Below are 10,881 nucleotides of genomic sequence, written 5' to 3'. Positions count from 1 at the left end.
CTTTGTTATAACCACTGCATTCATCGTATCAAATAAAAGCATTGGTGGTCAATGTGATACTTAAATCGTGAAAGACTGCATTGACTGTCTTTTGCAGGGATGTGTTTGTGTGTGTGTGCATGGAAGTGTAAACATGGCTGGTTAATCAGAGGAGGTGATTAATGCCGCGAGCCAGATGAGGGCAACACCTACAACACGGCAGTTGTGGTGCCGGTCGGGTTCTGTTTATTCTCAGGCATCTCCTTCGGTTCTTTTTCATCGTCACCCACTGTCCCATCACAGTTTCTCTCTTTCGGTTTCCCTATCACTCATTCTCACGCATACACACACACACACACACACCAATTACTCCTCTCCATTACAATGAAATGGGTCAGTGGGTCGTATATTCAAACTAACCAAATGCTATTGTGCAGCTAAAGACGTGATGACCCACATACTTCAAAGACAAGATGTGTGGAATGCGTCAGTTGATATGAATCTTAATGCATAACCAAGACTAACCTCTAATCTGACAACTCTGCACGGATTGTTCTGACGTCATTTGTGTATCTATGCCAGTAGACTGCTGCTGGTACGTCTGCACCGGCCTGTTACATTTTACACGAAGAAACCATGTCACCAAGACGTTTGTGTTTGAGACAAAACGTGATTTGGAAGAATTCTTGCCTTTCTCGGGGCTGCAATACCAAAATGTGTTTGTTAGATCAGATGAGGCACATGTGTCTGGAGTGTGAGCTATCCCCATTTCACACTTACGTAAACTATAAATACTTCTTCAAAATGCAAATACTCTGCACCCAAACCAACATTCTTACACACACGCACGGCGACTTTTTGGCAAAAAGGCTGATCTCGTGCATAATGCAGCTGGCCTCAAGTGATTATTATGGAGCAAGTTGAAGTCTCCAAGCAGACCTACGTTAGCTCTGCTGTTGAGCTTATGGCAGTCATGCATCTCCACCTTGGGGTAAGACTGTTGAAACCTGTGTGTGTGTGTGTGTGTGTGTGTGTGTGTGTGTGTGTGTGTGTGTGTGTGTGTGTGTGTGTGTGTGTGTGTGTGTGTGTGTGTGTGTGTGTGTGTGTGTGTGTGTGAGAGAGAGAGAGAGAGAGAGAGAGAGGGAGACAAAATGAGTATGTAAAAGGGAAAAATACATATTGAAGCATGTTAAACGTGTCTGGGTGATTCGTTTTGTGTTCTAATGAGACTACTTCTGTGTCCCTGCATTGTATCTGGGCTCTTCAGTGCAGCATTACGACACTCATGACTCAAAGCTTCGCCATCCACAGCTTCATGTCCTCTTTTATGAATTTTCACTGAATCACATCAACTAACTTGTTCCGCAACAGTTGTGTTTTTGTTTCTGTTTGTTGCAGATTTGTAATACAGCTACCGAAGCCCTCGAGGTCAGAGGTCGTTAGGAGGGTTGCAGGTGACCGCAGATGTGTGTGTGTGTGTGTGTGTGTGTGTGTGTGTGTGTGTGTGTGTGTGTGTGTGTGTGTGTGTGTGTGTCTGTGTGTGCGTAGTGTGTGTGAGGTTTGCATCAAATGTTATTTATTTTTATTTAAACCTTTATTTAACCAGGAAGTCCCATTGAGATTAAAAATCTCTTTTTCGAGGGAGACCTGGCCAAGACAGGCAGCAGCATAAAAAAACACAGAGTTACAGACAGAAAACACAGAACAAGAAAGCTAAGAGACGGTGACGTAACAGAGTTAATTTAAGAAACATGTACATTTTTGGAACCTACCTCTATTTCTTTTCATTCATATTCAAATCATATCTATCATCTTCCTATTATGAATGCATAATGTAATTTACATCCCCACAAGGTGCCTCCTACACAACTTTTTAGTATTTTAATGGCCAGACTGGCAAGATGAAAAATGACTTCTTCATGTTAAACTTGTATACATGCAACAACAATTTTCATCAACATGCATTTTGACCCATATGTGCAGGTCTCGCAGCAGTTCCCGCTTGATAATAAAGTTGGCTTGTGTAAAATGTAAGACGAGTACACACATACATAGAGTGCAGGAGTGGGAAGAGCAAAGGCGGACCAACTGTTTTCATTCAAACAGCAGACACAGCCAGTCACATTCAAGCAGTCACATGGCGTCAGGAAGAGAAAAAGGACCATCAGGTTTAAACAGTAGACAACAATGACCCCTAGTGGTTGGAAGCAAAGTGCCATGTCAAGTTATCAATTTATTGGATATTATTAATACTTTTCTCTCACACAGACTCATGGTCTAATCACTGTCATGATCATTATGTGTTGTATTCCTCGCTTGAGGTTTAACTCATGTTATATGAAATGAGCTTGAGCATATGCTTCATTTCCTTCACTGAATAAATTGATCGCCGGGCAAAAGTTAATCTACTGGATATAGGTTGAAGCAAGAAAAGAAAGTAGGCATGTCATATTTACAAAATATTAGAAGTAGAATTGGAATATCTATGACTTGAAGAAATATTCTCCTCAAAGATTATTTTTGGGCATGCAATGAGTTTTGACATCCATCTTGGATTTGTTTTTGTGAATGGACATTTCATCACACAATACGAGATGTAGGATTTGAAATCCACAAATGTAATTCTTATTTGAGACAATTTGTAGATGATTATTCTAAGATGTGTATGAAGTCAGCATACATCTATACTGTAAGGACTTGAGTGACGTGTCTTTTCACCAAACTTTACGAGACTGGATCTCTTCGGAGATGGAGAGATACTGCCCCCTGTTTTCTGGAGAGCTGAAATACCTCTTCAGAGTTTGTACTGTAAAGACAACCATGAGTCTTATTTTTAATACCATGATAGTACTATAAGAGGATTTTGTTTTGAATATTGTCACAAAATAGGAACATCAATAACATTTAATATTTGGTGAAACAAAAATGTGGGTTTTAATCTGACAGTAATATATATTTCCCAATGTGTTTATACATTTCATCTTACTTAATGTCTACTTCTATGGACTTGCAGATTATTTGGAAGAGCCTCTTTATATTTCACGTTTCAAGATGGATAAGTCTTTACTTATTTTGGTTAACGGTTGCTTTTATTAGACCACAGCACACCACAACAATTCTGGTGTGAGTAGGATTTCCCAAAAAGATTCGCGATTTACAATTACACACTGTATCAAAATGCTGCTCCAGGTGAGGCTCGAACTCACAACCTCGGCATTGCTCTACAGTGTACTGACATATAAGTACCGCGCGCTAACCGATTGCGCCACTGGAGCTCACTGTGTCCACACGGCAGTTGGTGTTTTAACAGCAGACAATTTACATACCGCTCGTCTTTATTTTTAAAACGTTGTTGCGCCAGTTTCCCACGAACGTTTACGCTAACGTTCCTCTGTAATGATTTATGTTCATACGGAAACATGTCCGCTGGGTTTCCGAAAAAAAAAACGAGACGGGAAGTGTACAGTGTTTCAATTTATGGCGAAATAATACGGCAGTAGAAACGGCAGTGTTTCCTTCCAGCGGCTTCCACATTGTGGTGCTCCTGCTCTGACACATATAACCTTTACCTGCATGTCTGTGGTTGCGCGTTGAATTAAAGCAAGTCTTCAGAGACAGGACGGGTCAATGCTGCTGCTGTTGTGGAGCCAGGGCTACATGCATCGTACATTATATTTTGCAATCTCAATGAGAGTTACCCAGTTAAATCTAGTAATTAATCTATCTAGTCCATTTCAAACATTTGTTGTCTTGAATATTAGTAACGTATAGCCTACATGGTGTTGCTATGTTGTGCAGAAGAATATCCACCACGGTGATAATTAAGTATCTATAAAGTAAAGTACCTCAATTTCAAAATGGCAATTCAGTCTGATTATCACAACTCAGATTGCAAATGACAGTCTCATCATCTCTCATCGCATCTCATCTTCTCACATCTCATTATGTCGTCTCATCTTCTCACATCTCATTATGTCATCTCATCTTCTCACATCTCATCTCCTCACATCTCATTATGTCATCTCATCTTCTCACATCTCATCTCCTCACATCTCATTATGTCGTCTCATCTTCTCACATCTCATTATGTCATCTCATCTTCTCACATCTCATCTTCTCACATCTCATTATGTCATCTCATCTTCTCACATCTCATCTTCTCACATCTCATCTTCTCACATCTCATTATGTCATCTCATCTTCTCAAGTCTCATCTTCTCACATCTATTCCTCTCACATCTCTTTATGTCATCTCATCTTCTCACGTCTCATCTTCTCACATCTCATCTTCTCACATCTCTTTATGTCGTCTCATCTTCTCACATCTCATCTTCTCACATCTCTTTATGTCATCTCATCTTCTCACGTCTCATCTTCTCACATCTCATCTTCTCACATCTCATTATGTCGTCTCATCTTCTCACATCTCATTATGTCGTCTCATCTTCTCACATCTCATCTTCTCACATCTCATTATGTCGTCTCATCTTCTCACATCTCACTATGTCGTCTCATCTTCTCACATCTCATCTTCTCACGTCTCATCTTCTCACATCTATTCCTCTCACATCTCATTATGTCATCTCATCTTCTCACATCTCATCTTCTCACGTCTCATCTTCTCACATCTCATCTTCTCACATCTCATTATGTCGTCTCATCTTCTCACATCTCATTATGTCGTCTCATCTTCTCACATCTCATCTTCTCACGTCTCATCTTCTCACATCTCATCTTCTCACATCTCATTATGTCGTCTCATCTTCTCACATCTCATTATGTCGTCTCATCTTCTCACATCTCATCTTCTCACATCTCATCTTCTCACATCTCATTATGTCGTCTCATCTTCTCACATCTCATCTTCTCACATCTCATTATGTCGTCTCATCTTCTCACATCTCATTATGTCGTCTCATCTTCTCACGTCTCATCTTCTCACATCTCATCTTCTCACATCTCATTATGTCGTCTCATCTTCTCACATCTCACTATGTCATCTCATCTTCTCACATCTCATCTTCTCACGTCTCATCTTCTCACATCTATTCCTCTCACATCTCATTATGTCATCTCATCTTCTCACATCTCATCTTCTCACGTCTCATCTTCTCACATCTCATCTTCTCACATCTCATTATGTCGTCTCATCTTCTCACATCTCATTATGTCGTCTCATCTTCTCACATCTCATCTTCTCACGTCTCATCTTCTCACATCTCATCTTCTCACATCTCATTATGTCGTCTCATCTTCTCACATCTCATTATGTCGTCTCATCTTCTCACATCTCATCTTCTCACATCTCATCTTCTCACATCTCATTATGTCGTCTCATCTTCTCACATCTCATCTTCTCACATCTCATCTTCTCACATCTCATTATGTCATCTCATCTTCTCACATCTCATTATGTCATCTCATCTTCTCACATCTCATTATGTCGTCTCATCTTCTCACATCTCTTTATGTCGTCTCATCTTCTCACATCTCATTATGTCGTCTCATCTTCTCACATCTCATCTTCTCACATCTCATCTTCTCACATCTCATCTTCTCACATCTTATTATGTCGTCTCATCTTCTCACATCTCATTATGTCATCTCATCTTCTCACATCTCATTATGTCATCTCATCTTCTCACATCTCATCTTCTCACATCTCATCTTCTCACATCTCATTATGTCATCTCATCTTCTCACATCTCATCTTCTCACATCTCATCTCCTTATCTTCTCACATCTCTTTATGTCGTCTCATCTTCTCACATCTCATCTTCTCACATCTCATTATGTTGTCTCATCTTCTCACATCTCATCTTCTCACATCTCATTATGTCGTCTCATCTTCTCACATCTCATCTTCTCACATCTCATTATGTCGTCTCATCTTCTCACATCTCATCTTCTCACATCTCATTATGTCGTCTCATCTTCTCACATCTCATCTTCTCACATCTCTTTATGCCGTCTCATCTTCTCACATCTCATCTCATCATCTAATCCTCTAAGATCTCATTGTATCTTATTCACACCCTGTTTCTTCTCATCTACTCTCATCCCATCTCATCTTTGTTCCTTTCCATTAATTTCAATCTAATTTCTGTGCGTTCAATTTACCACACAAGACCGACTCAATATTGATGACGAGTGATGTGAGTTAAAAAGAGCAGCAAGTGAAGGCTCTCTGTGCTCTCTGAGAGAGAGAATATTAATTTCCCTAACCAAATGTTATTCGGTGACAATTCAGCATCCAACAATGCACAACACACACAGTCAGCCAGGCTCACTGCGAAGAGTCCGACCTTTGTCTGCTCGATAACTTTATGGCCATTGACACACGTACAGCGGTGCAGTCCCCCTTTCCAAACCCGAAGGTGTGTTTGCTAGAATCACTGGACTCTGATCTAAAGGTCCGCCATTCATCTAGCTGTTTTATTAGAGTACACACAGAACAAACACACGTGGCACCGTGTCAGGACTGACATCTGCTCCCAGAGGCCCTTTATGGTTACACCGTACACTGTGCATGTGTGAAACTGTACCGGTAGGGCTAGCCGTCCATATTTATATAGTGCGTGTTTAAATGTGTGCTGGCAGCTTCGCGTGTTGGTGCTTAGTGAGTACATTCTAGTTACTCATTACTTTAATTGCAGATGAATGACAAATAACAATCTTTAAGTAAATCTCCTTCAACTGTTAAACCGCTTAAAGTAAATAACCAAAATATACAGACAATATTTACAATGACTAATAACCAATGTGAAGCAAATACATAGTATTATTATACAATTATAATAACAATGAATATTAATATATTTATTTTTATTTATAATTATATTAATTACATCTTTAATGTATTTTATATACCCAATAAATCACACATACAATACCTGACATTTAATAGGACAAATACATTGAACTGAATCAGAATCAGAAACCGTTTATTTAGCAGGAATGTTTACACAAACAAGGATTTTGTCTGCATAACATTAGACATTAGACGAGACAATCAACAATCAACGACAACAACAGTGCAATAGATATTAAATTAAGTATAAGATAAAGTACTCAGACAAACAGATAACATTAATGCTCTATCTGTACAAAGGCACAGAGTATCTCAAAATGCAGACCTGCAATAACTTTGCAACTTGAACATTCATTCACTCATTTATATTTAGGTTTATTTCGTAAATTCAGAAATAACCTTAAGAAATCTTTGAATCAGCTTAGTCTAGAATAGTTTTAATTATCAAAAGAGATTTGAGAAACAGAACGTTTTATTTTAAGTATTAAAAACAAATATTTATTCCCTGACTTGTAGGTCACCAACATAAATAAAAAAACGACTGTTATGGAATAGTGAAATTTAACTTTCACAGTCAGTTCTATGATCTATCAATACGTGTTCTTGGCAGCTTCCCCGACACACCCAGCTGCTGCGGTTCACTGATAACCCTTCACGTTCGTCCTCACGCGTCACACACATTTTGTGCACCTTTTGTACTGTTCTAAAGAAACAATTCACGCAGCCACAGCCTGATCAATACTGCACACAGGCGCTTTTTGTTCCTCAGGTGGGTCCAGGTTGCAGCTTCCAGAGTCCATCCTTTGGTTCACGACCTCAGCCTGTGAGACATGGAATCGCTGTGATAACGAGGACCCGCTTAATGTTTAGCCCAAGAGACACACACACACACGCACACACACACACACACACACACACACACACACACACACACACACACACACACACACACACACACACACACACACACACACACACACAGGAAAGCAGAGGGATTACAAAGGCACAGGGACCCATATGCTGCCCGGGGATGGAGGCGAGAAAGCTAAAAAAGAGGGGAACGCAAGGCAGTAATGACCAAGGTGAGAATTTTTACCGTGTTTAATTTATCATTTCAAGCAATTTTGGAAGGCCACACTTTGAGGCATAATATGACATCTGTTGAAGTCTGAAGTGGAGTTTGATTTAATGCTATTACGAGACCACTGTTGAGAAATTATTGAATGACATGGACGGTCACCTAGTTCATTTGTTTATGACACTTCTGTCGTGGAGCAGAGGGAAACCCTGTTGAAGATTCTCCAAGCCTTTCACTGGGCTAAAATGGTCTATAAGCCTGTTAATCCAAAGTAGAGCATGTACAGTATGGGACGGAACAGGACTGCATATGTGCCGGTGTTATATTGTGGGGAAGAAAGTCTAGAATAAAGGAGAAGTAAATTGTACTTCCGTTAAATTGTTTTCTAATAACATTTTATTGTATCCTTTAAATAAAAAGATTTAGATCATGGCGTTACCGTGAGTTGTATAAGAGCTATGGTTCCAGCCATTTAAAAGCAATCAAAATACATATTAAAGATGAATTGTTTAGACTGGGGAATTCTGCAATTAACAGTGCCAATAATACAACCCTCAGTGAGGACGGGTAACAATAATGGTAACATTTCTATAAGAAAAGATGTCTCATTATTCTCGTTGTGGCAGTGATTAATAAACTCACGGTTTGGTATTCTTAGGCATCATGGCTACCATGATCACCATGTCATTGTCGAAAAATAAAAGTGGGAGGAGCAACTCACAATCCCAAAGCAAACAAGCCAATAAAATTCAAAGCAGGAGGTCAAGCTGCTATCCCAAAAATAACTGCCAGTTTTTTAAAAACAGGGACAAGGAACATGCGAGAACTACTGTAAATCTGTTATTAATGTTAATGTCATCACTAATGTAGCACAACTTTGGACCTTCTGTTCTCTCTGGGTCTAGATATTGATCATGTCCGTTGTGGAGCCTACTGATCAGTGATCACAAATGTGTTTTCTTTGATCTCTCTGTAAAAGCTGACTCCTAAACGAGAACAGCTGATTCATTTGCAAAGCACTTTATCCACAAATGTTAATGATGTTGACATTTTAATGAACACTGCACCACATTGCTGGACAAAGTGGCACCTTTTAGTCTTGCAGTGAAGGAAAGTAGAACTGCGTACTTTGCAAACTTTATTTTTGCAAAAGAAATACCAAAACAGCCAAGAACGTTGTGTAAATAACAGCTTCTTTGAGACAGGGACTGGTGTTGATGACGGAGCCCCAGCAGCACGAAGTCGTCCTCTCACTACCGCAGCTCGTCTCTACGTGTACGCACTCCATGGCTGCCTCTGTGAGGTTGCCTTCACTGCCGTGTATGACTGGTGCAGCACCCGGGACAGGAGGCTGGCGGGCCACAGCAGCCTGTGGTCGCTGCCCATGTACGCCATCGCCATCTACCTCATAGAGGTCCTGAGAGCTCGCTTGCTGGCACGCCGTCTCCCGCTGCCGGCGCGGCTGGCGGCCTACACCGTGTTAATCTACCTGTGGGAGTTCAGCTGTGGGGTGGGGCTGAGTTTGCTGGGTGCCTGTCCCTGGGACTACTCAGGTTACAGCTACAACCTGGGAGGACTGGTGACTCTGGAGTACGCGCTGCCCTGGACGGTGGCAGCATTCCTCGCTGAGCAACATGTGATCAGGAACACTCTGATGATAAGACTGCACAACTGAACTGATACCAGTCTAAAGTCTTCCAATAGTATCTACAAAGCATTCATGTGAATTGTTGTTTTGTTGAGTTGGTGCACATGTTGCAAGTCCCTGAGTTGTGCTAGTAAATGTGACTTTTTTAATTTAATGTGTGAGCTTTTTCTTTCCTTAAAATAAGACAGAACCATCACATAGGAAAACTCTTCGTCAAACCACAAATTGTAATTTTAACACTTTTGTTTGGAACTAATGAGACGCATGGCATACGTAGGTTAGTTAATCATTTATTATTCCCACATTTATTTAGCCATTGAGTGATCATTCATTCCTCAGTGACTTTTCAGGAAGCAAATCCCCGACCAATGGATGACAGAGTGCATAACTTACTCACATTTGTACTCAGTTTAATGCACTAATAAATGCAGTTTTAAAATTCACAAAATTATAATACTGTCCATGATCACACGAATAGCAGGCCTTGATATGTGATCCACATGTGTGATTTGTATCTCCAACAAGCCTATGTTACAACTAGAAGTCAGTTAAAGCGCGTCTCACAGACTAAAGTCATGTCCAGTCATAACCCATCAGAAATACATGGTGTTGATTAAATAAAAACCTGTAAATGTCTTGCATGTCAAGTTAAACTTGACATGCAAGACATGACATGGTGATTGTTGGTAAAACTAATTGAATCCACTTTCAGCCCCGTATGGACCTATACAGGTCTTTTTTTAGAAATGTATTTAAACTGTGTAAAACATTACAATAATCATGAAGAAATATATTGATGCTCCACATCAAATTAAACAAGAGAACCTGGGCTACAATAATTAGTCAGCCATTTCAACACAACTCAAACACCGACTAAAATAATTATTAAACTAAAATAGTTATAATTTTGTCACGAGTCAGCCCACTCTGCATGTTTCCGGAACTAGCAGCCCGTAGTTTGGTGCTATCAGAAAAAGACAAATAGCAAAAAGCAAGACAATTCCACACAGATTCCAAATATATTCACCAAATCCATCTGCTGCAAAGCATCACCGAGATACGAACCAAAGAACACAGCAACATAAATCACTGAGTCAGCAAATTTTTTATTTTTTTTGAGAAAATAGCAAATAAAAGAAAAAATGCATTTCCCCTAGTAAATCCCCACTGATACAAGTTTATTTAACACCATAAGTCATATGAAAGTGAAATATAAGGTTTGCTACATGAAAAAATTAAAATGTCACAGATGCGCGAAAATATGCGCAAATGTGCCGAAATGCAAATTTTGGAAACCTCGCCTGAATTCTCTCTGTACTTTACCTCTCTGACTTTGTTCTGCTTCACTTGTTCAAGTGAAAACAG

At 39.8% G+C, this 10,881-nt stretch overlaps 1 protein-coding gene across 2 annotated transcripts; it reads left to right on the top strand.

Moving 5' to 3' along the window:
- Positions 1-7,737: 7,737 nt before the first annotated feature.
- On the top strand, positions 7,738-9,561 carry LOC306747226 (transmembrane protein 229B-like). 2 transcript variants are annotated; one of them, XM_079230257.1, is made up of 2 exons: positions 7,738-7,872; positions 9,070-9,561. In XM_079230257.1, exons 1-2 carry the CDS (start codon positions 7,864-7,866, stop codon positions 9,541-9,543), a joined length of 483 nt encoding a protein of 160 aa, XP_079086383.1. In that variant the 5' UTR covers positions 7,738-7,863; the 3' UTR covers positions 9,544-9,561. The 2 variants fall into 2 exon arrangements, with proteins under 2 accessions (XP_079086383.1, XP_079086382.1); XM_079230256.1 differs by having other exon boundaries at positions 7,768-7,872; positions 9,074-9,561.
- The last annotated feature ends 1,320 nt before the right edge of the window (positions 9,562-10,881 follow it).

The sequence above is a fragment of the Taurulus bubalis genome (genome assembly GCF_910589615.1).
Source record: "Taurulus bubalis genome assembly, chromosome: 14".
Classification (NCBI taxonomy): Eukaryota; Metazoa; Chordata; class Actinopteri; order Perciformes; family Cottidae; genus Taurulus; species Taurulus bubalis.
Note: the sequence above shows the minus strand (reverse complement) of the source record. Positions and strands in the feature narration are given on the sequence as shown.